At 45.6% G+C, this 26,405-nt stretch overlaps 1 protein-coding gene across 1 annotated transcript in view; it reads right to left on the bottom strand.

Annotated features, from left to right (window-relative positions):
* LOC126143137 (disks large homolog 5-like) overlaps window positions 1-25,939 on the bottom strand; it is a 90,242-nt gene extending 64,303 nt beyond the window's left edge. The window contains exons 1-2 of the mRNA XM_049915348.1: window positions 25,800-25,939; window positions 699-834 (exon numbers count right to left, since the gene is read on the bottom strand). Of these exons, the coding sequence (XP_049771305.1) occupies window positions 699-797 (99 nt within the window). The 5' untranslated portion in view covers window positions 798-834; window positions 25,800-25,939. The remainder of the gene's footprint in view (window positions 1-698; window positions 835-25,799) is intronic.
* Between the last annotated feature and the right edge of the window lie 466 nt (window positions 25,940-26,405).

Raw genomic sequence — 26,405 nt, 5'->3', positions numbered from 1 at the left:
ACCCAATCACTGAGACATGTAACATTTCACTGCCACACCGAACACTGAAGTGGAACCGAGGCTTGCAGCAGAAAGTGACTGATTACAATCTGGCAACAACCCAAGATTCTTGGATTTCCCAAATCTTAACCACACCATTATGGCTCACCTATATTACCATCGAGGGAGTACATGCAGGTTATGTAATTAACATAAGAACAATGAACAACTGGAACCAACTGAATGAAGCATTGCAGTTGTACAGACACCGAGTTCATCTTCGGGAATAGTTTGCTCTGTCCTGTCGCCCAGATTTTGGCTTTTTGTCATTTTCCTAAATCACTTCAGGCAAATACCAGATATGTGCCTTCAACAAGACCACAGCTAACCAACTGTCCTAGCCTCATAAAACATTCTGTGTGCATGTGTACTGGAGCTACTTGTATTCATAGTGTTATGGTGAGACATCTTACACCATCATGACAATTTCTGGGTTAAATAAGCACATACATAAAAAGAGAATAAGATAGATCTGGTCTGATGCTATCTGCTCAAGTAGTCTATGAATGATAAAGTACAGATGAAAATCACAGCTGTATCAGTAACGGTAACGCTAATGCAAAAAGAATGGATAGGAAGATCTGTTACGACTAGACCTCTAACAATATATAACAGCAAATAATCACCACAGAGACTTTTTTAAAATAGTGCAAACTTACATTTTTTTCATCAGATTCAGACTTCTTTTTCATTTCACTCATAGCCACACGTCTCCGTATCATCTTCACCTCCTCTTCTGGACGGATGCGCATCATCATCTCTTCTATGATTGGTCGTATTTGTGGATTACACACACTGGATAGTACAACATGCTATTACGATTGGTTTGCCGTGTTAAAAATAAAAGTTAATAGTCAAAGAAATAATATAAATACAAAAGTTACAAGACATCAGAAAATATCAGGGTATTTACAAATATTTAGCAAATTACACAGCACAGTAGTGTCACCTAGTGAAATGCACAGTTACCACTGTTTTAAAGTTTTTCATTTGTTACTGTTAGAAAAAACAGCTCAGAAACAGACGAACAACTAGAATGACAACAGCACAACCAGTGTTCGGCTGTAGTGAACTGTTTAAATACAAACAAATATGAACCTAGACTATACTAGATGCCAGTCTTACAACAACCTTTACTTAGCATTCACTTTCATTGCTTTCATCAACTCGACCAAGTTATCACCTTTCACCCTAAACTAGACTTCAGGCTACTGCTACAGAACTGTGTCATCACAACCAATCAACCCCACTTCAGCACGACACCAGTTGTATCGTACTCATTCTAGCAGCTCACCAGAAACTGGCTAAGGTTTTTCAGCTTGCATTTAAGGAAACTTGCGAAAAATGGAAATTGTGTGTGAGAGATTTGTTATACGACTTTACAATTTTTGTAATGGCCAAAATCAACAACCGTGCCTCAAATCCTATTGTTCAACTTTTGATAATCACCTTCACAGATGGCTGTTTACAATTCATCACAAACACGATTCTGTGAGAAGTAAATTATGTTAAGATGAGATCCGAAAGGACTGGCACACGACTTATTGTGATACATCCCAAGGCACGATGAGACTGCAATGTATTTGATTTTGCATTAACATCTAGCTATGAAAAAGATCTGTTCCCAACAAATGCCACAAAACTTAAGTGTCAATTACTGTAAGGAAATGCTTAAAAAATTCTATCAACGGGAAGCAAGATGTCGATACAAAATCCTAACAGGAGACAAAACTGTCATATTCCAGAAACTAAGTAATGATCACTTGTTTGTGTGTCCGAGTCAAAGTGAGACCGAAAGAGGTTTACGATAATTACTGAAGTAGAAAAAATAAATTAGAAACTAGAATGCAGATTACCATGGCTGGCTGATCATGAGAATAGAAAGGAGAAGCAAACCACTCTGTATTACATTAAAACCACCACCCTAAAAGCCGTACAGTGGAGGACACAGAGGGACAAAGGACATACCCTAAAACTCATATCAAATGATAAAACACACCCTCACAAATAGAACATAGAACTAGAGCTACTGTTGGAGCATTGTCGCCTAACACCGAAGGTAGGGTGCTGGGAAATTTAAAAGTCCGCCACAGAGCAGCAAAAAGTGGGCAGTCCAGCAAGAGGTGGACAACTGTAATTTGGAAGCCACACCGATATTGAGGTGGGTCCTCATGACGGAGGAGGTAACTAGGTGTGAGCCACGTACGGCCGATACGGAGTCGACAAAGAACAACTGATTCTATGCAAGAGGCCCGCAGGGAAGACTTCCACATATTCGCAGTCTCCTTAATGACACACAGTTTGTTGTGCATACTGTTATGTCACTCCGTCTCCCAAAGCTGAAAAACCTTGCGACATAAGACAGAACGCAGGGCAGTTTCATTAGAGATATCCATCTCCAGGGGAGGTTTCCGCATAGCCTGTCAACAAGTTCGTTACCTGTGATTTCAACGTGTCCTGGGGTCCACACAAACACCACTGAACAAGTGGACCGTTCCCAGGCAGACGTGGCCTCCTGCATGTTTGCTACTAAAGGATGGTGAGGGTAGCACTGGTCGGTAGCTCGTAAGCTGCTCAGGGAGTCAGAACAGAGGAAACTGCTTACCAGAACAGGAACGAATGTACTAAAGTGGATGAGATATGGCCACCAGCTCTGCAGTAAATACACTGCAGCTGGCAGGCAAGGAATGCTGTTCAATATGGTCTCTGAACATAGGCGAAGCTAACATTACCATCAGCCATCGAGTAAACAACTTCAGAGTCCCAGTACACGTCAAGAATTGAGAGGAAGCGACAGCGGAGAGCGTCGGTGTTAAAATGGTCCTTAGGGCCGTGCAAAAGGTCCAGACAACGTTTCGGCTGAGGTATACACTGTGGAGGTGTACGTGAATGGACCTCAAGCAGAGATGGTAAAGAGAAGGACTCCAGTTCAGAGAGAAGGGATCACACGCGAACCGAAATCGTGAGCCGTAATGTTGGCCGCTGATGCGGGAGGTAAACTGCTGCATGCGGGAAAAGAAGACAGTAATTCAGATGCTCAGAGGAGCTACGAATGTGTGCAACAAAACTGTCAAGCAGTTGTGCACATCAGATCCACAATCGAGGGACTCCGGCCTCCACCAGGACACTGGTCACACGACTCTTTCTAAAAGCTCCTGTCGCTAGGCAAATGCCACAGTGGTGCACTGGGTTGACTAAATGCAATGCTGAGGGCACCACCGAGCCGTAAACCGGACTCCCATAGTGAAGGCAGGATTGAACAAGGGCTCTGTAGAGCTGCAGCAGCGTAGAGCGATCTGCACCCTAGTTGGTGTTGCTCAGGCAGCGGAGGGCACTGAGATGCTGCCAGCACTTCTGCTTACGCTGACTAAGTCAATTGAGCTTCTGGATGTCCTAAGAATCACTATATCCCCACTACAGTGAGTGGATCATCAACAAGAAAGTTCAGGTTCCGGACGAATGGTACGACGCTGACAGAAGTGCACGACACACAACTTTGCGGCAAAAAACTGGAAGCTGTGGGCTAGCGCCCATGACTGTGCCTTGTGAATGGCATCCTGCAGGTGCTGCTCAGCAACACCAGTACTGGAGGAGCAGTACAAAATGTAGAAGCCATCTGCATACAGAGAAGGGGAGACCGACAGCCCTACAGCTGCTGCTAAGCCGTTGATTGGCACTACAAAATTGAGATACACACAATACGGAGCCCCGAGGAATGCCATTCTCCTGAATATGAGGGAGGGGGGGGCGGATTATGGGAGGCACCAACCTGGACACAGAGTACGGAGCTAGAGGAAGTTTTGGATAAGTGGAGACCCTGACATGGAGCTAGTAGGCCATGTGACTCCATCTCCCAACTCAACAACCAACACACAATATGTTCCAGCAGCTTATAAAGAACGTCGGTAGGGCCGATGGGCCGATTACTATCCGCATCAAGGGGTTTTTTACTGGGTTTGAGCAGTGGAACGACAGTGTTCTCCCGCCTTGCGATGAAAAGAGGCCATCACACCAGATCTAGTTGAAGATGATGAGGAAATGGCACTTGTAGTCAGAAGAGAGATCATCTGAATGTGGATCCAATCCGGCCCACGAGCTGTGCCGGGTCAATGTGCAAGTGCGCTGAGGAGCTCCCACTCCATAAATGGAGCGTTAAAGGGTTCACTGTGGCGTGTAGTGAATGAGAGGACTTTACTTTCCACTCACCGTTTCAGGGTGCAAAAGGCTGGGGTGTAGTTCTCCAACGCAGAGGTTCAAACATAGTGCTCGGCATTCGCATTTGCGTCGGTACAGAGCACGCCATTGACGGTAACACCAGGGATACCTGTTGGGGTCTGGTACCCAAAAAGACATCTGATCTCTGTCCAGACATGGGAAGGTGACATATGGCACCCAATGGTCGACACTTACCTCTACCAACACTCCTGTTTCCGTCGTTTTACAAGCTGGCATACACGGGTACGGAGCCGCTTAAAGGCTATCAGATACTGTAAAGAGTGCCGCTCATGTCACTGTAGAGCTTGCCAACTAACTGCCTCAGTAATTTCCGGCGACCACCAAGGGACTGTTTCTCGCCCGGGGGGGGGGGGGGGGGGGGGGGGCACACTAAAGAGCGAGGGATCACCTGTTCAACCGTCACATCGATGTTACCATGTCAGGGAGAGTTTAAGTTAAAGTTCCCCAATCCACCTTGTTTAAAGCCCATCTGGGCAGGCATCTGTGGGCCTGACGCAGGGGCAGTGACAGGAAGATGGGGAAGTGGTCACTACCACACAGGTCGTCACGTGATCTCCAGTGGATAGATGGGAAACGTCCTGGGCTGCGAATTGATAAATCAATTCGCAAGTAACTAACCACACTCAAATATGTGGCGGGCCCAGTATTTAGGAGGCAGAGATCGAATTGCGTCAGTAAAGTTTCAACAGCTCTGCCTCGGCCAGTAACCACGGTGCCACCCCACAAGGGGTTATGGGCGTTAAAATCTCCCAAAAGTAGGAAAGGTTTAGGGAGTTGATAAATCAGTGCATCTAATACATTCAGGGGTACTGCACCATCTGGAGAGAGATATACGTTGCAGACAGTTATTGCCAGTGTCATCCATATTCTGACAGCCACAGCTTCAAGAGGGGTTTGAAGGCACACATTTTCACTACAGACCGAGTTTACGACATAAATGTGAACTCCACCCGACACTATTATAATAGCTACGGTTCATGTAATATCCCTTATAGTTGCAGAGGGCAGGGGTCTGCATTGCCGGGAACCAGGTTTCCTGGAGGGCAATGCAGAAAGCAGGTGTAAAGCTTAACAGTTGCCATAGCTCAGCCAGGCAGTGCAAAAAACTGCCGCAATTCCACTGGAGGATGACATCAGCGTGCGACTGGGAAGGCTTGGAACGTTCAATGAGGCAGTTTATGCTTCAGGGTCACCTGCTGCCACCGACTTTTTGCCTGAGCAGTCTATATCCATTGTGTGTGAGGGTCCAGCAGAGCTTTTAGGAAGCAGTGGTGTGGGCACCACCACAAGTTCCTTGTTCTTGGGGGTCTTCTTTTCTGATTTCTCGCACTGTTCCTTGGGTTTCCCTGGCTGGGAGGACTTCACTGATTTAGTCTCTGGGACTGAGGATGAGTGTGAAGCCCTACAACCAGCTGCTTTTGGGCTCTTCAGCCACTGGCAGGTGTCACCTTTCCCACTAGCAGAAACCTGGAAGAAAGTGACCAAAGGGACCCCTTCCTGGTGAGAGGAGCCGAAGAGGCCTTACGCTTCTCTGGCTCAGAAGTGGAGACTGAAATCCCTGATGGTTGGGGAGGGAGGACGGGGGGGGGGGGTTGTTGCACCCGAAGTAGGTGGTGCGGGAGCACGGGCACCTCCCGGCCGCAGCAAAGGCCACCTGGCATGATGGCCATTGCCGGGAGTCCTGATGCCCCAGGGTGAGTGGCATCTACTCCTTGGCACACGTGGGGAGTTAACGGTGGAGGCATCAACCGACAGGGTACATGGCAGCCCCACCACAACGGACATGCTACAGTGCTGGATATGAGGTGCAAAGAATTCCATGGTCATCATCGGTGCAGAAAACTACACTGCATAGTGGGTGGAGGAAAACAATCACAAAGGTGTCCTCACCCAAGAGATGGAGGATGAGTGGGACTGCAATGCCAGAACAAGGAAGTTGGCTATATATCTCGATGCACGATGGACACGAAGCACCATGTAAGGTGCCCTTACCCAACTGGCTTGCTCGTCAGGAAAATTTTGAAAAATGGAGGTCAAACCCTACAGAGGACCATCACAAAGGTCAAAAAGCATGAGACTCCTTTTAGTTGCCTCTTATGACAGGCAGTAATACCTTTGACCTATTCTAGCCCCCGGACCTGCAAGGGGGCACACACTATTCATAATAAATTATTCTTATGTTATACCATTTTCTGCTGTTGTTGGTATTACCATATACTCATCTGACCAAAAATCTTTGTCTTTTTCATTTCCCTTCACTCACCACTACTACTATAATTAGATTGAGCCTCTGCATTTCCCTTTTCAGTATTTTCTAGCTTCCATGCCACATTTGAACTTCTGAAATTCAATGGCCAAACTCTTAGAATGTTATCCTTTCATTGATTATTGAAACTTTTTCTCACGGTCACCTTCCCCTACGGCAATCCCCTCGCAGAGATTGGAACAGGGGACTAGTCCAGAATCTTTTGCCAATGGAGAGGTCATCATGACACACTCACTTACAGGCCACATGTCCTGAGGATACAAGTTATGTGCCTCTAATGCAGTGGTTTCCTTTGCCTTCTGCATCCTCATGCTGTTTATCTTTGCTGATTTTTCTGCCTTTAAGGGCAGTTACCCACCCCAGTTGCTCTGATTGGTTGGTTGGTTTGGGGGATTAAAGGGACCAGACTGCTATGGTCATCGGTCCCTTTTTCCAAAGACAAAGAACACCCACAGAGAATAAAAACGAGGAACAAAAGAGATCACAGACGATACAGGACAAGAGAAACTGAAACAAAGACAAGACAAAACGAACTAAAAGCACACAGAGTGTGACGGTGGTTGGCCGACCAGAGAAATAAAAAAGGAAAAGCCAACCACTGGAAACACATTAAAAAATCAGTTTAAAACCGGAGGCCAAAGGCCAGAATCAACACAAAACAATAAGATAAAAACAGAAACACTCAGAGTAAAGAATAAAAACCCCCTGCCCGAATAAAACGTAAAACTAAGTCAGCCATAGCCGGGTCATCTGTTAAAAGGGCAGGGAGCGAGGCAGGCAGTGCGAACGACTGCCTGAGCGCAGCTAAAAACGGACACTCCAATAAAACATGAACCACGGATAAAACGGAGCCGCAGCGACATAGAGGCGCATCCTCACGGCGCAATAAGTGGCCGTGGGTAAGCCGAGTGTGCCCAATGCGCAGCCGGCAGAGGACAACAGACTCCTTGCGAGAAACCCGCAAGGAGGAGCGCCACACACCGGTAGCCCCCTTGATGGCCCGAAGTTTGTTGCGTGAAGGCAGGGCGCGCCATTCAGTGTCCCAAAGGTCCAGAATTTTGCGGCGTAGGAACGCCCGCAAATCGGTCTCCGGGAGGCCAACGTCCAGAGGTGGTGCACTAGTCGCCTCTTTCGCCAGCCGGTCAACATTCTCGTTGCCGGGGATCCCAACATGGCCTGGGGTCCACACGAAGACCGCAGAGCGGCCGCAACGCGCAAGAGTATGCAGGGACTCATGGATAGCCATCACCAGACGGGAACGAGGAAAACACTGGTCGAGTGCTCGTAAACTGCTCAGGGAATCGCTACAGATAACGAACGACTCACCTGAGCAGGAGCGGATATACTCTAGGGCTCGAAAGATGGCGACCAGCTCAGCAGTGTAAACGCTGCAGCCAGCCGGCAAAGAACGTTGTTCGGAATGGTTCCCTAGAGTGAGCGCATACCCGACTCGACCAGCAACCATCGAGCCGTCGGTGTAAACAATGCCAGAGCCCTGATACGTGGCCAGGATGGAATAAAAGCGGCGGCGGAAGGCCTCTGGAGGGACTAAGTCCTTCGAGCCCTGTGCCAAGTCTAGCCGAAGGCAAGGGCGAGGAACGCACCACGGGGGTGTACGCAGAAGTGCCCGGAAAGGAGGTGGAACAGGGACAAGCCCAAGCCCGGAGAGAAGCTCCTTGACGCGTATGGCGATCGGACAACCCGACCGGGGCCGACGTTCCGGCAGACGGACGACTGACTGCGGGAACAGGAGACGATAGGTAGGATGCCCGGGCGAGCTTAGAACATGGGCAGCATAAGCGGCCAGCAAACGTTGGCGCCGGAACCGCAGTGGAGGGACACCTGCCTCCACGAGTAAGCTGTCCACAGGGCTGGTGCGGAAAGCACCAGTGGCAAGGCGTATCCCGCTGTGGAGGATTGGGTCCAGCACCCGCAACGCAGACGGGGATGCTGAGCCATATGCCAGGCACCCATAATCCAGACGGGACTGGATTAACGCCTGGTAGAGCCGTAACAGGGTAGAGCGGTCGGCTCCCCAGCGGGTGTGGCTCAAGCATCGCAGAGCGTTTAGATGCCGCCAACACGTCTGTTTAAGCTGCTGGATATGAGGCAGCCAAGTCAACCGGGCATCAAAAACCACCCCCAAAAACCTGTGGGTCTCCACCACAGCAAGGAGTTCGTCGGCAAGATAAAGCCGCGGCTCAGGATGGACTGTTCGGCGCCGGCAGAAATGTATAACGCGGGTCTTGGCTGCCGAAAACTGAAACCCATGCGCTACAGCCCAAGACTGCGCCTTACGGATAGCGCCCTGTAGCTGACGTTCAACAGCTGCAATGCCAGTAGAGCTGTAATAAAGGCAGAAGTCGTCAGCATACAGGGAAGCGGAGACAGAATTTCCCACGGCCGCAGCAAGCCCGTTAATGGCTATTAAAAACAGACAGACACTTAAAACAGAGCCCTGTGGCACACCGTTCTCCTGGACGTGGGAGGAACTATACGAGGCCGCGACTTGCACGCGGAAGGTACGACACGACAGAAAATTGCGGATAAAAATCGGCAGAGGACCCCGAAGACCCCATCCATGGAGCGTAGAAAGAATGTGATGACGCCACGTCGTATCGTACGCCTTCCGCATGTCGAAAAAGACAGCGACCAGGTGCTGACGGCGGGAAAAGGCAGTACGGATGGCCGACTCCAGGCTCACCAGATTGTCGGCGGCGGAGCGGCCTTTACGGAACCCACCCTGAGATGGAGCCAGAAGGCCTCGAGACTCCAGTACCCAATGCAAGCGCCGGCTCACCATCCGTTCAAGCAACTTGCAAAGAACGTTGGTGAGGCTAATGGGACGGTAGCTGTCCACCTCCAGAGGGTGCTTTCCAGGTTTCAAAACGGGGATGACAATGCCTTCCCGCCATTGCGACGGAAACTCCCCCTCGACCCAAAGACGGTTGTAAAGATCGAGAAGGCGCCGCTGGCAGTCCACTGAAAGGTGTTTCAGCATCTGACAGTGGATGCCATCTGGCCCAGGAGCGGTATCAGGGCAAGCAGCGAGGGCACTGCGAAATTCCCACTCACTAAATGGAGCATTGTAAGATTCTGGGTGGTTGGTGCGAAACGAAAGGCTCCGACGTTCCATCCGCTCTTTAATGGAGCGGAAGGCCTGGGGGTAATTCGCAGAAGCGGAACTCATAGCAAAATGCTCTGCTAAGCGATTGGCAATGACGTCGGAGTCAGTACAAACTGCTCCATTCAGTGAGAGCGCAGGGACGCTGGCAGGTGGCCGATAGCCGTAGACGCGTCGAATCTTGGCCCAGACCTGCGAAGGAGTGACATGGAGGCCAATGGTGGACACATACCGCTCCCAGCACTCCTTCTTGCCTTGGCGGATAAGGAGGCGGGCCCGCGCACGCAGCCGTTTGAAGGCGATAAGGTGGTCGAGGGAGGGGTGTCGCTTGTGACGCTGGAGCGCCCGCCGGCGATCTTTAATCGCTTCAGCGATCTCAGGCGACCACCAAGGCACAGCCTTCCGCCGAGGGGACCCACAGGAATGGGGAATGGCAGATTCGGCGGCAGTAACGATGCCGGTGGTGACCGATTGAACCACCGCATCAATGTCATCGGTAGAGAGAGGCTCAAAAGCGGCAGTGGAGGAGAACAAGTCCCAGTCAGCCTTATTCATAGCCCATCTGCTAGGGTGCCCAGAAGAGGGGCGCTGTGGTAGTGACAAAAAGATCGGAAAATGGTCACTACCACACAGGTCGTCATGCACACTCCATTGGACAGACGGTAAGAGGCTATGGCTACAGATTGAAAGGTCAATGGCGGAGTAGGTGCCATGCGCCACACTGAAGTGTGTGAAGGCACCATCATTTAACAGCGAGAGATCGAGCTGCGACAATAAATGCTCAATGATGGCGCCTCGACGTGTTGCCACTGACCCCCCCCACAGAGGGTTATGAGCGTTGAAGTCGCCCAATAGCAAGAAAGGTGGCGGCAATTGGGCGACCAGTGCAGCCAGGACATGCTGCGAGACATCACCATCCGGTGGAATGTAAAGACTGCAGACGGTAACAGCCTGTGGCGTCCACACGCGTACAGCGACAGCCTCTAAAGGCGTCTGGAGAGGGACAGACTCGCTGTGCAGAGTGTGAAGGACATAAATGCAGACGCCACCAGACACCCTTTCATAAGCTGCTCGGTTCTTGTAATAACCCCGATAGCCACGGAGGGCGGGGGTTCGCATCGCCGGAAACCAAGTTTCCTGCAGAGCAATGCAGAAGAAAGGGCGAAGGCTGAGAAGTTGGCGGAGCGCAGCTAGATGGTGGAAGAAACCGCTGCAGTTCCACTGGAGGATGGTATTAGCCATGGATGGGAAAGGCGTGAAGGGACTGGGGAGGCAGATTACGCCTCCGGGGCCCCTGCTGCTACTGAGTCACCACCTGGACAACAGCTATCTACTGCATCCGAGGGACTGGCGAGATCCATGTCCTCAGCGGACGCCAGGATCTCCACCTCATCCTCGGACGCAGAGGGAGAAGGTTGCGGTGGGACAGGTGCCACCGCAATTTCAGGATGCTTGGGAGCCTTTTTCTTTGACTGCTTTGCGCGCTGAGCCTTAGGTGGTTCTGGCTGGGAGGGCCTCACTGGGTCAGTCTCTGGGACTGAAGACGACCGTGACGCCCTGCGACCAGCGACCGGTGATTGTTTGACAACCTTGCGGGTGTCCACTTTGGCACTGGGCAAAGCCTGGGATGGGAGGGCCCCAAGGGACCCCTTCCGAGCGAGAGGAGCCGAAGAAGGCTCACGCTTCTCCGGCTGTGAAGGGGGAACAGATGTCCCCGGTGGTTGGGGTGGTGTTGCTCCTGAAGGAGATGGAGCAGGAGCAACAGGGAGTGAAGTGCCCCCCACAACCAAGGGGGCCGGTGAATGCTGACCGAGCTGAGATCGAACTGGTGTTGCAGCAGCGGCATAACTAGTTGGCATTGGCACAGGATGTAGCCGCTCAAATTTCCGCCTTGCCTCGGTGTAGGACAGGCGGTCCAGGGTCTTATATTCCATTATCTTCCTTTCCTTCTGAAAGATCCTACAGTCCGGCGAGCAGGGGGAATGGTGTTCTCCGCAGTTAACACAGATAGGAGGCGGGGCACATGGAGTATCAGGATGCGAAGGACGTCCACAATCCCGACACGTGATGCTGGAAGTACAGCGAGATGACATGTGCCCGAACTTCCAGCATTTAAAACACCGCATCGGAGGAGGGATATATGGCTTCACATCACAACGGTAAACCATCACCTTAACCTTTTCGGGTAAGACATCACCCTCAAAGGCCAAGATGAAGGCACCGGTGGCTACCTGATTATCCCTCGGACCCCGATGGACGCGCCGGACGAAGTGAACACCTCGTCGTTCGAGGTTGGCGCGTAATTCATCGTCGGACTGCAGAAGAAGATCCCTGTGGAATATTATACCCTGGACCATGTTCAGACTCTTATGCGGCGTGATGTTAACTGAAACATCCCCCAACTTGTCACAATTGAGCAACCTCCGTGACTGGGCAGAGGATGCCGTTTTGATGAGCACAGAACCAGAGCGCATCTTGGACAAGCCCTCCACCTCCCCGAACTTGTCCTCTAAATGCTCCACAAAAAACTGGGGCTTGGTTGACATAAACGATTCCCCATCAACTCGCGTACACACAAGGAACCGGGGTGAATAGTCTCCACTGCCTTCTTTTGCCATACGTTCCTCCCATGGAGTGGCCAGGGAGGGAAATGATCGTGGATCGTATTTCCTGCCGTTGAGGTTAGACCTCGATCGCTTAGAGACTGCTGGTGGTGGCCCACCAGCGAGAGATGATGTACCACGCTTCATTGCGGGTCATCCGCCCTGATGCCACCTACTCCGACCAAGGGCCCTCCCCACGGGCGCCACCCAGCCACAGCAAAGGCCACCTGGCAGGATGGCCATTGCCGGGAGTCCCGATGCCCCGGGGCGATGGGCATCTACTCCTTGGCATACGTGGGGAGTTAACGGCGCAGGCATCAGTAGAGCGATCCCTGTGTTGTCAGGGGGCTACAACCAAGAGGGTACATGGCGGCCCCACCACAACGGACTGGCTACCGTGCTGGATCTTAGGTGCAAAAAATGGCCAAGGTCGTCGTCGCAGTTAAAAGAAACGCTGCAGAGTGCAGTGTGGTAATCGCCCAAAAGATCGAAAACGAGCGGGACACCATTGCAACGACGAGAAAGACGGCTAAAGGTCTAATTGCACGACGGATACAGTGCACCATGTAAGGCGCCCTTCCCCAATTGGCTCGCTCTTCGGAATAATTTAGAAAGATGGAGGTCAAACCCGAGAGGGGACCATCACATAAGGCCGAAACATGTGAGACTCCTTTTAGTCGCCTCTTACGACAGGCAGGAATACCGCGGGCCTATTCTAACCCCCGAACCCGCAGGGGGACCAGTTGCTCTGAACCTCTGTCCACTCCTCATCCTTTTGAGAAGGCCGACCATTGAAAGAATGAGGGTGGCTTGTTATACCGGAAGTCTTTGGCTGACAATCACGATTATTAATCAAATTTAAGTGGTGGCATGTTTCGAACCTGGGACCATGGACAGTTTGATTAGTACTCACAGGTACTACCCCTAGACCACAAGTGCACCACATATGTCCCATCATTAAGCAGACATGCCATCTTGCTATTGCAATGACAAATGATTACATGTATTGTCATGTTAAAGCTTCAACATAGAGATTCTCATGCAACAATCTGGAAGTGACAATACAGGAAATAAATTTCCTGTACAAGTCCATGATCATTGTGAATATTCCACAAATAAAAACATCAGCATCACTTAATATATTTATTTATAATGCTATTTCAGCTAATTCCATCATAAAAACTAACTCAAATTAAAACAACAGAATTGCATGTCCATTACAAAAAATGGTAGAAAGTAGTTGAAGGTTTCGTGACAGACTGCTGGCACACAAACAGACTACTGCTGGCACACAAACAGACTACTGCTGGCACACAAACAGACTACTGCTGGCACACAAACAGACTACTGCTGGCACACAAACAGACTACTGCTGGCACACAAACAGACTACTGCTGGCACACAAACAGACTACTGCTGGCACACAAACAGACTACTGCTGGCACACAAACAGACTACTGCTGGCACACAAACAGACTACTGCTGGCACACAGACTGCTCGGTTTGGTGTAGTTATTTCCGGTGCAGTTCTCTCGTTACTATCTGCAACAGTCATTCACTGCTGCAAGGGAATCCAGGGTCTGTTCACCTTTAAGCTTTCTTCTTTCTTGTTGAAGCTAGTGTCATGTTGCGTATTTCTATGGCGTCTCTGAACAAGGTGGTGTGATAGCTCATCTCTACACAAGTAACTTCTGTGTCAGCAAATTTTACTATGTGGCTGGTCTCATGCTCTGCCAGACAAATTTCTGCACCTGCCCCAACCTGCAATGCCGCTTATTTTACGTGGTCCTGGTGTTCATTGATCATCCTGTCATTCCAATACAAACTTTTCCACATAGTACGCATTGTGTGTGACTGAGCACAGTAAAATTCATCAAAATGGAAGTTACTGCTGTAGACAAAAGCTATCACACCTGCTTCATCAGAGCAGCTACAGAAATACACAAACACGGCACTAACAAGAATGAGAAACACCTCAAGGTGAATGGATCCTGAATTCCCATGCTGCAGAACGACTGCTGCACATAGCAAGCTAAGAACCACACCGGAATTGACTATGGAAAGAGGCCCTTGGACATCAGCACACAAGGTACATAAAATCTACGGCTGCGAGCTCAACTCCACTACACTCCGCCACCAGCAATGGAGGATGAAGCTTTGACAATGCCAGCCACTTTTACTGGTAAAACATCAGAAAAATTATGAATCCTACATCAGCTGAAGAACCAAAAACAAAAGCCAGACAGACAGCACGTCATAAAATATCATGCTACAAGGATGATATATTAGATGTTACAAATTTTTACACTACTGGCCATTAAAATTGTTACACCAAGATGAAATGCAGATGATAAACAGGTATTCATTGGACAGATATATTATACTACAACTGACATGTGATTACATTTTCAAGCAGTTTGGGTGCATAGATTCTGAGAAATCAGTACCCAGAACAACCACCTCAGGCCACAATAACAGCCTTGATACACCTGGGCACTGAGTCAAACAGAGCTTGAAAGGGGTGTACTGGTACAGCTGCCCATGCAGCTTCAACATGATACCATAGTTCATCACGAGCAGTGACTGGCGTATTGTGAAGAGCCAGTTGCTCGGCCACCATTGACCACACATTTTCAGTTGGCGAGAGATCTGGAGAATGTGCTGGCCAGGGCAGCAGTTGAACATTTTCTGTATCCAGAAAGGTCCGTACAGGACCTGCAACATGTGGTCATGCATTACCCTGCTGAAATGTAAGGTTTCACAGGGATCGAATGAAGGGTAGAGCCACAGGTCTTAACACATCTGAAATGTAACTTCCACTGTTCAAAGTGCCGTCAATGCGCACAAGAGGTGACCGAGACGTGTAACCAATGGCACCCCATACAATCACGCCGGGTGATATGCCAGTATGGCAATGACAAATGTGCGTTCACCACGATGTCGTCACACACGGATGCGACCATCATGATGCTGTAAACAGAATCTGGATTCATCCGAAAAAATAACATTTTGCCATTCGTGCACAAAGGTTCGTCGTCAAGTACACCAACGCAGGCGCTCCTGTCTGTGATGCAGCGTCAAGGGTAACCGCAGCCACGGTCTCCGAGCTGATAGTCCGTGCTGCTGCACACGTCGTCGAACTGCTCGTGCAGATGGTTGTTGTCTTGAAAACGTCTTCATCTGTTAACTGAGGGATCGAGATGTGGCTGTACGATCCGTTACAGCCATGCGGATAAAATGCGTGTCATCTCGGCTGCTAGTGATATGAGGCCGATGGGATCCAGCACGGCGTTCCTTATTACCCTCCTGAACTCACCGATTCCATATTCTGTCAACAGTCATTGGATGTCGACAAACGCGAGCAGCAATGTCGCGCTACGATGAACTGCAATCGCGATAGCCTACAATACGACCTTTATCAAAGTCGGAAATGTGATGGTACGCATTTCCCCTCTTTACACGCGGCATCACAACAACGTTTCACCAGGCAACGCCGGTCAACTGTTGTGTATGAGAAATCTGTTGGAAACTTTCCTCATGTCAGCACGTTGTAGGTGTCACCACTGGTGACAACCTTGTGTGAATGCTCTGAGAAGCTAATCATTTGCGTATCACAGCATCTTCTTCCTCCCCCCAATGAACCATGGACCTTGCCATTGGTGGGGAGTCTTGCGTGCCTCAGCGATACAGATGGCCGTACCGTAGGTACAACCACAACGGAGGGGTATCTTTTGAGAGGCCAGACAAACGTGTGGTTCCTGAAGAGACAGCAGCCTTTTCAGTAGTTGCAGGGGCAACAGTCTGGATGATTGACTGATCTGGCGTTTTAACACTAACCAAAACAGCCTTGCTGTGCTGGTACTGCGAACAGTTGAAAGCAAGGGGAAACTACAGCCATAATATTTTCCGAGGGCATGCAGCTTTACTGTATGGTTAAATGATGAAGACGTCTTTTTGGGTAAAATATTCCGCAGGTAAAATAGTCCCCCATTCGGATCTCCGGGTGGGGACTACTCAAGAGGATGTCGTTATCAGGAGAAAGAAAACTGGCGTTCTATGGATCGGAGTGTGGAATGTCCGATCCCTTAATTGGGCAGGTAGGTTAGAAAATTTAAAAAGGGAAATGGATAGGTTAAAGTTAGATAGTGGGAATTAGTGAAGTTCGGTGTCAGGAGGAACAAGACTTTTGGTCAGGCGAATACAGGGTTATGAATACAAAATCAAATAGGGGCAATGCAGGAGTAGGATCAATAATGAATAAAAAAATAGGAATGTGGGTAAGCTACTACAAACAGCATAGTGAACGCATTATTGTGGCCGAGAGACACGAAGCCCACGCCTAGTACAGTAATACAAGTTTATATGCCGAATAGCTCTGCAGATGACTAAGAAATTGAAGAAATGAATGACGAAATAAAAGAAATTATTCAGATAGTGAAGGGAGACGAAAATTTAATAGTCATGGGAGACTGGAATTCGTCAGTAGGAAAAGGGAGAGAAGGAAACTTAGTACGTGAATATGGACTGGGGTTAAGAAATGAAAGAGGAAGCCGCCTGGTAGAATTTTGCACAGAGCACAACTTAATCATAGCTAACACTTGGTTCAAGAATCATAAACGAAGATTGTATACACGGAAAAAGCCTGGAGATACTGACAGGTTTCAGATCGATTATATAATGGTAAGACAGAGATTTAGGAACGAAGTTTTAAATTTTAAGACATTTCCAGGGGCAGATGTGGACTCTGACCACAATCTCTTGGTTATGAACTGTAGATTGAAACTGAAGAAACTGCAAAAAGGTGGGAATTTAAGGAGATGGGACCTGGATAAACTGAAAGAACCAGAGGTTGTACAGAGTTTCAGGGAGAGTGTAAGGGAGCAACTGACAGGAATGGGGGAAAGAAATACAGTAGAAGAAGAATGGGTAGCTTTGAGGGATGAAGTAGTGAAGGCAGCAGAGGATCAAGCAAGTAAAAAGACGAGGGCTAGTAGAAATCCTTGGGTAACAGAAGAAATATTGAATTTAATTGATGAAAGGAGAATATAAAAACACAGTAAATGAAGCAAGCAAAAGGGAGTACAAACGTCTAAAAAATGAGATCGACAGGAAGTGCAAAATGGCTAAGCGGGGATAGCTAGTGGACAAATGTAAGGATGTAGAGGCTTATCTCACTAGGGGTAAGCTAGATACTGCCTACAGGAAAATTAAAGAGACCTTTGGAGAAAAGAGAGCCACTTGTATGAATATCAAGAGCTCAGATGGGAACCCAGTTGTAAGCAAAGAAGGGAAAGCAGAAAGGTGGAAGGAGTATATAGAGTGTCTATACAAGGGTGATATTTTTTAGGACAATATTATAGAAATGGAAGAAGATGAAGATGAAATGGGAGATACGATACTGCGTGAAGAGTTTGACAGAGCACTGAAAGACCTGAGTCGCAACAAAGCTCCGGGAGTAGACAACATTCCATTAGAACTATTGCCAGCCTTGGGAGAACCAGTCCTGACAAAACTCTACCATCTGGTGAGCAAGATGTATGAGACAGGCGAAACACCCTCAAACTTCAAGAAGAATATAATAATTCCAATCCCAAAGAAAGCAGGTGTTGACAGATGTGAAAATTACCGAACTATTAGTTTAATAAGTCACGGCTGCAAAATACTAACGCAAATTCTTTACAGACGAATGGAAAAACTAGTAGAAGCCGAACTCGGGGAAGATCTGTTTGGATTCTGTAGAAATATTGGAACACATGAGGCAATACTGACCCTACAACTTATCTTAGAAGCTAGATTAAGGAAAGGCAAACCTACGTTTCTAGCATTTGTAGACTTAGAGAAAGCTATGGATAATGTTGATTGGAATACTCTCTTTCAAATTCTGAAGGTGGCAGAGGTAAAATATAGGGAGCGAAAGGCTATTTACAATTTGTATAGAAACCAAATGGCAGATATAAGAGTTGAGGGGCACGAAAGGGAAGCAGTGGTTGGGAATGGAGTGAGACAGGGTTGTAGCCTCTCCCTAATGTTATTCAATCTGTATATTGAGCAAGCAGTGAAGGAAACGAAAGAAAAATTCGGAGTAGGTATTAAAATCCATGGAGAAGAAATAAAAACTGAGGTTCGCCGATGACATTGTAATTCTGCCAGAGACAGCAAAGGACTTGGAAGAGCAGTTGAACAGAATGGATAGTGTCTTGAAAGGACGATATAAGATGAACATCACAAAAGGAAAACAAGGATAATGGAATGTAGTCTAAGTCGGGTGATGCTGAGGGAATTAGATTAGGAAGTAAGACACTTAAAGTAGTAAAGGAGTTTTGATACTTGGGGAGCAAAATAACTTATGATGGTCGAAGTAGAGAGGATATAAAATGTTGACTGGCAATGGCAAGGAAAGCATTTCTGCAGAAGAGAAATTTGTTAACATCGAGTATAGATTTAAGTGTCAGGAAGTTGTTTCTGAAAGTATTTGTATGGAGTGCAGCCATGTATGGAAGTGAAACATGGACGATAAATAGTTTAGACAAGAAGAGAATAGAAGCTTTTGAAATGTCGTGCTACAGAAGAATGCTGAGTATTAGATGGGTAGATCACATAACTAATGAGGAGGTGTTGAATAGAATTGGGGAGAAGGGGAGTTTGTGGCACAACTTGACTAGAAGAAGGGATCGGTTGGTAGGATATGTTCTGAGGCATCGAGGGATCACCAATTTAGTATTGGAGGGCAGCGTGGAGGGTAAAAATCAGAGGGAGACCAAGAGATGAATACACGAAGCAGATTCAGAGGGATGTAGGTTGCAGTGAGTACTGGGAGATGAAGAAGCTTGCACAGGATATAGTAGCATGGAGAGCTGCATCAAACTAGTCTCAGGACTGAAGACCACAACAACAACAGCAGCATCTTCTTCCTGTCAGTTAAATTTCACGTCTGTAGCACATCATCTTCATGGTGAAGCAATTTTAATGGCCAGTAGTATAAAAACCTGATTCAACAAACCTTACAACTTGCAAAAGTCAACATCAAAAACAAATGTCTAATCAGGGGACTATCTTGGCTCATAAAATGAAATAAATATATTAAGTTCCAGCTAACACCCCAATTAGGCATATATTTTTGATGCTGAACTGAACCTTGTTTTACAAATGGTTCAAATGGCTCTAAGCACTATGGGACTTAACATCTGAGGAGGTCATCAGTCCCCTAGACTTAGAACTACTTAAACCTAACTAACCTAAGGACATCACACACATCCATGCTCGAGGCAGGATTCGAACCTGCGACCCTAGCAGTCGCGCAGTTCCGGACTCCGCGCCTAGAACCGCGAGACCACCACGGCCGGCGAACCTTGTTTTACAAATTCTAAGGTTTGGTGCATTAGCTTTTTACAATTATTTAACTTTTAATTATTTACCTTTTGTACCTTGATACTGAGTAATGAACACTTGTCATTCTTTATGCGCATATAGTCTTAATTGCAGATCTGATGGTGGCAGAAGCCAAAAAGTATTATAAAGGAAGAAATGTTAAGCAGCCAAGACTGTTTTATTCACAAAAATCTGTAAGTGCAGCAGATAACCCTGAACATATCAAATTAATAGTTTAACTAAAAAGAAACAAATTACCTCCACTGCCTTACAATAACAAGAAACATGTTTTTTACTGAAAGCATTTATACTTTTTTATGATGATATAATAGTTTCAAACAGGACTCAGCTTCAACTTCATACAGCATCTGACCCAATTATCTTTCAGTTAGAATGAGCAATCTTATCTACTGCTGCGTACTCAGCTAAAAAACTCATATCACTCACATATCACAAATGGCATTGTATATTTTACTTTATATGTAGTTAGTCATGAAAAATACTGTGATCTACAACCATGTTTTATCACACTCGTGGGTGAAAGTTATGAGGTACCACCTCCCCCCCCCCCCCCCTTATGTTTTTGTAGTTAATACACAGGACGTGTACACAATGTATTAAAGTACTCTAAAGCCTGCTCATTACCTAAAGCAGGTTTTCTGAATTTATCACACTGTTTAAGTTTTCATGGCAAAACTTACGATAAACAGGGCACAGTATTTTAAATATGGCACAAACATTGGGCTATGCTACATAGCCACCTGCACAAATACCTATATTTAGCTTTCAGCTTTGTTGGCTACATCAACTCTTAACCAGATTAACACCTTGCGACAAACCGAGACCTCTTGCTACACTATTACACTGTGCTGATTTTTTGGTTTGGGGTTGGGGTATGTACTCTATCATGCACTAACCCACTAGGGATATATATAAAATTGCAAACAAATTTCATACAGTGAACATCTCATCAGCAATAAATAAATTCATCCAACATATTCAGCACCAAGAAACCAACAGGTCTGTTTCAGTCTTTATTTTCATTCTGCAGCCAGTTCTGGCTCAAAGAGATATCACAAAAAATAAAGCTGATTAGAATATGTACATAATTCTGTCTTATTATGAGAAAGTACATATAAGCAACAAATGGAATTATGAGATGTACAGAAACACAAAGTGTAAGTTGAGATTGCAGAATGTTTATCAAGAACAAGATTTTTTTAGGGATGTATGCTGATCCAAAGGTAATAGGAAATTATCAATTTAGGAAATACGGAAGCGTCCGATCCCGCCCATCTGCTTTGACCCATGACGTCACCAATATGACTGAAACGACTATAAACCAAGATTCCAATACGGCGCGTATAAAGTCGTTACATACACATTATGAAGACGAAAATACATCGAAAAAACAAACACACACATGTTCCACAAAAAGCCTAATGACACTAATGGGGCAAGTGCGGGAAATTGGGGTTTTTGGGTGCGGACAAACTAAATATAAGCAAATTTAGAGACCCACCCACATACAATACCACGCAAAACAACGAAAAAACTGACATCACAAAACTCCCCAATATCATCTGGAATCGGACACTTCCCTTGACCTATATAGCCCAAAAACTACTTCTCATACCAATACCAACATTCACAGCCACACATTTCAATAGAACACTTCCTTCGACCCCAACACACACTACCAACATAAAAATAAAAACTTACCACAAAAAAGTTCCGGCACCACAAACTAGGTTAACCACCACACACACACACACACACACACACACACACACACACACACACACACACACACACACACACACACACACCAACGAAAAAAATACTCGACCAAAACAAAGACCTGATCCACCCACACCTCAACCCCCCAACCAACCCAACCTCGCCCCTCACCCCAAAATAAAAGACCCAATTAAAAAACCAACTGCAACATAAAAAAATCTCAATCACACAACTCAACAAAAACTTCAAAATAGATCCTCCACAACTAAAACACAAACCAACACAATTCCCCTCCCCTCCCCCCTCACAAACACTAACACCATCCACCCCACACTGAGCCGCAGCCACCCACCCACCCACCTACCTACCTACCTACCCAAACCACCCTAACCAACTACTTTAGGCCTATACATTTTACTAACAGCCCTTTAAAAAACCTGAAAAACACAATAGCCCTCAGGGACACTTTTGCCAACAGTACTCATCTAAATGAGACTGAAGGTTGGAAGAGCACCTCTTCTCCTCCTCCCCCCCCCCCCACAAGAACTGACTTAATTGAATCCCCTCTCACCCAACCCACTGTATGAAGAAAATGCATCTGAAACTACTGTGGACCCCAGTTCTATGTACCCCTCAATTAACCCCACTAATTCCACCTTAGACCTCCCTTCCACAACCCTAAAAACACATTCGGAACACCCACCCCCTGGAACAACAGCCCCCCACACCCAGAGACCAGCCACAGACTTACCCCTCCCATACTTCCTTTTCCTAAACTGCGACTCGTCCACCTCCACATCAACCCCATGCCGCCCCTCTCCCCCAAGCTAACCCCTGTACTTAATAAACTCTGAACACACTTCACGGCAAAAAGAAAACCAATCAAGCACACTCCTCTCACTCACAAAAGTCTCATGCGCGCAAAAACTGTGTGAGGATCTATAACAAAAATAATAAGTCACCAGTACAACCTCGCGATTGCCCAACCTACAGTTCTCGAACCAGGAACCACGCCGTATGGAACGCCAAATGTCATCCTTTCGACAGCGCCACATTTAACCATCCCTGGTCCGAGATACCAGAACTTTAGCCAACTTCATTTCTTCGCTACAAATAGAGCACTTGACAACCCTGGCAATTAAACCAAACAGCTGCAAAAACTATCAGTTCCAAAGCAGTGTTTCCCATCATTTCCCTCAGATGCGCACTATTAATTTTATCCGTCATATCTATTCCTGAACAAAAACAACAACCAATTAATTTACTCAAATTACCACAAGACCTACAGTGAACAACACTAAATTAACCTTCACACAAAATCACTAAATCGTTAACTCACTGAAACGAATTCCACTACAAACACAGCCAACACTAACAATTCTGTATAATGAGCAAGAGCAAACTGAGCCCATTACATCACACAAACGAAAGCCCAGAACATACCACCAGAGGGCACAACAAACCACAACACGACAACATCTACAAACACACCACACTCGCAAACCAAACTCCACACCGTCATGACGTGACTCACCACAACACCCTTACGTCATGGGTCAAAGCCGACGTGTGGGATCAATTTACAGTCCTCTGAAGCAACTAACATCAGTATGCTATGCAGTTTCAGTAATAATAATTCAAGTGAGCAGTAGCTTACACATTAAAACAGATATTGGATTATCAATTCTGTCTTTATTTATGGAAAATATTCCAGGAAACAAATGTACTGAATATAGTAACATCTAAGCTGCAGTAAGAGGCTATAGACATTACAACAAAGTGGAAAGAGGACTCACTGTACTGAATTGTTTATACACGAAGGAATCTTTACTGTTCCAAGTGAATAGTTTGCAAACAATGTCCTACATAAAGAGATGGACAAGCACCAAAGAAATAAGTCTTTACATGAACATGGAAACAGATGCAGCCACCAGTTACACCTCAGCAGGAAAGAAAATAAAATCTTGTGCTGTATAACAAAATAGAGTTATGCAATTAAGTGATTTAAGACAAACATGAAATATACACTCAAAATTATTCATTAAATAGCAGTTTTGAAACTTCTGGATTACCTGAAATATGTAAATTATATAGACAACTGTACTATTATAACTACTATAACTGAGGGGCTTTTGCAATACATTCAATTGAATAGTGAAAATGCTGTACAAACATGTAACAGAGCAAATATTTCAGACCTATTTATGTAACTGTGTGTACTTGGGCACATATTTGTGACATACATACAACTTACATTGTCTACACGTGGATAAAAATACAGTAGTCTAGAATAGTCAACCATCAGGTTCCCAATTCAGAAGACATCTGAATTCTCGGGTCTGCTCAGGCCAAATTCAAAACTTTGTTTGGTACAGTCAACATTACTTCACTCCTAAATCCAAGAAAGCTCTACAAATTAGGAGAAATAGTTAAGAAAAAATTTTAACCATGCTAGAAACAAGATTGCAAAGTGAGAATGCCACCACGTAGCACAGATTTTGGAAATTACAGACTATTCAAAAAGCAAAAAAGGCAAAATAACACCAATAAATATACCCCATGTGGTAGATTGTATGAACAGTTTCATAAGACATTCAGAGATCCATAATCAAAGTGAAGAACAAAATTAATGACAATTTACTTTGAATGTGCAAATAAAATTTAAACAGTAATTAATGTTAATCAGCCAAGGGGAGGGGGAACAGAAAAGTAAACATGCGATGGGGGGTGATAGAAAAATTAATCTCTAAAATTCCACAAAATCATGGGAAAATTTTGACAGTATTTTAATGATCAGTTAGTGCAAGAGAAAATGCAAGGAAATAATTTGTGACTTCCTTGCGCACAAATGGAACAAACAAAATGGATACTTTCTTAACTGTGTAGAAATTGTAACCACAAAACTGTCAACACATTTCAAACAAAACAAAAAACACCTGACAAGAATTTAGGCGAAATCCGTACTGATCATATCACAATCTCATAGCCACATCACAAGGGGATTTTAAATATGTAGAAGTACACAAATGTCCAGATATTTACAGATCACTACCTAACCACAGTGAAACTAAATTTAAAGCCTCAAAAGTTCAGCAAACAGATACAGGTAATACCGAACATGATACTGATTAACTCCAAGCAATGCTATTAGCAAATGAACTCAAAACACAAGCACAAAACTCCAAAGAAATCTCAACAGAAACTTATCGAAACTACATAAACTCAAATTCCTCTACAAAGATGGAAAGAGACATCCATGGTGGAACAGACTGCGCAAGCAGTAAAATCTTGACAAAGAGCATTCAAATCATCAAATAATAAATTGAAAAAAAAAGTGCCAAGCAATTCCAAGCAGCTTGAAAATTGAACAAAACGACATTATGAGACGTCATCTTCAGGCTTATAAAAAACAAGGGTTCTTATATGAAACACTTAAAACAAATCTAAATGGATACCAGCCCCAAAAACTGTTTCATGAAAGAAAGTGCACACTTGGCACATAACCAAGAAATAGAAAATTTAAAAAACTTCCAAACTGCCCTAAACCCAAAGAAAGATTTCTATCAGAAATTCTAAAAACCAATTCAGATTCACAAGCATCAAATGAAGGTGAAATTGCTGAACAAGAGGTTAAAAATAAGCATTTCTGAATTCAAATTCGGTGAACATCAGGAAAATTCCAGACCAAACGGATCTTGCCTGAAACAAATTTTAGCTATGAAACTAATTCTCACATCAAAACATTTATAATACGAAAGTATCTTTATAGATTTTAAGAAAGCTTATGAGAAAAAGTAATCCGAAAGTGGCGAAAACTGAAATTACAGTTTAAAATTGATGAACCAATCAAATTCAAGAGTGATTCTCAACCCAAATATATATGTTAAACTATTCAGAGACAGCTTTCTGGCTAACAAGTGACATCCGTGACAAAAAAAATGCATATCAAAATACACAAAACTGAGGCACGACAATACAGCCACAAAACAAGTCTATCTATATGGGACTGAAGGCACTGAAGAAATCCAATGTGAAAAACGAAAATAACATTTTCAGTTTGAAATCGCATTTACGAATGAAAATACTGTACATAGAAATTGAACGGGCAGAAATTGCGCTTCAGGGTACTCTTCCTGGCACAAAAATCCAATGAGACCATTACAGTTTGATGCTATGAGCGCAAAAAGGAGCTATTCTGTAAGACAACGTAATACAAACAATAAGAAAAGGTAAAACTAAACCATAAAATGGCCCTAGTTGTACATGGCGTGGTCAAGTAGGTCCCAAACGTGATAATTATTATATTACAGTAGGTTTTCGTTACAATAATGAAATGAAGTATTCAGCAGTAATCCAGCGAGAAAATAGCACTATGGTTACAGGTGGCTGTCAGGAAAAGCGGATTTAATTGAATAGTTCAAACCTTCGCAATGTTTCATCATCTGGTGGAGGAAGACCAAGCCCTGCTCTCCAATTGACGACTTTTCTATCCAACTCTGTTGTCACTAGCTCACTGGATGTCACGCCGATTTCCCCTTTCAACTCGCGCAGTCGCGCACTCTTTCAAACGTCAACAGTGTACAATTCGATTATCGACACTTGTTGTCGATTACATCAAGGTCGATTAAAAGTTAGCCGAAAAAATAGGCCTTTCAAAAATTGTAATACACCACCCTCGTTTTAAGTTAAATGAGGAATTAATCGCGATTAAAGTTAACTGAGGTTTTAGACTCGTTTACCTTGAATTCATCGCAGTTTTTTCCTTTATTGTCTTGGGCTGTAAATCCACGAGGAATTATACGTAGCTATTTCAACTGGCACCGATATCTCATTGGTTGGCGGTAAGAGCCAATGAGACGTAGCTGCTTGTAGGTAGATCTATGAACGCTTCGTATGATTTTCGCGGGACCTCTGTCACCATATGAATGCTGATTGTGTCTGTTAGGCTTCCCATTTCGAATGACTGATCGGAAGTAATATGTTTTCAGTCCGCGCGAATTTGGATATTACAGCTGCTTCGTAAGTTTAA

The sequence above is a fragment of the Schistocerca cancellata genome, unplaced genomic scaffold, assembly GCF_023864275.1.
Source record: "Schistocerca cancellata isolate TAMUIC-IGC-003103 unplaced genomic scaffold, iqSchCanc2.1 HiC_scaffold_782, whole genome shotgun sequence".
In the NCBI taxonomy this organism is placed as follows: Eukaryota; Metazoa; Arthropoda; class Insecta; order Orthoptera; family Acrididae; genus Schistocerca; species Schistocerca cancellata.
This window is presented reverse-complemented; position numbering and strand designations above follow the sequence as displayed.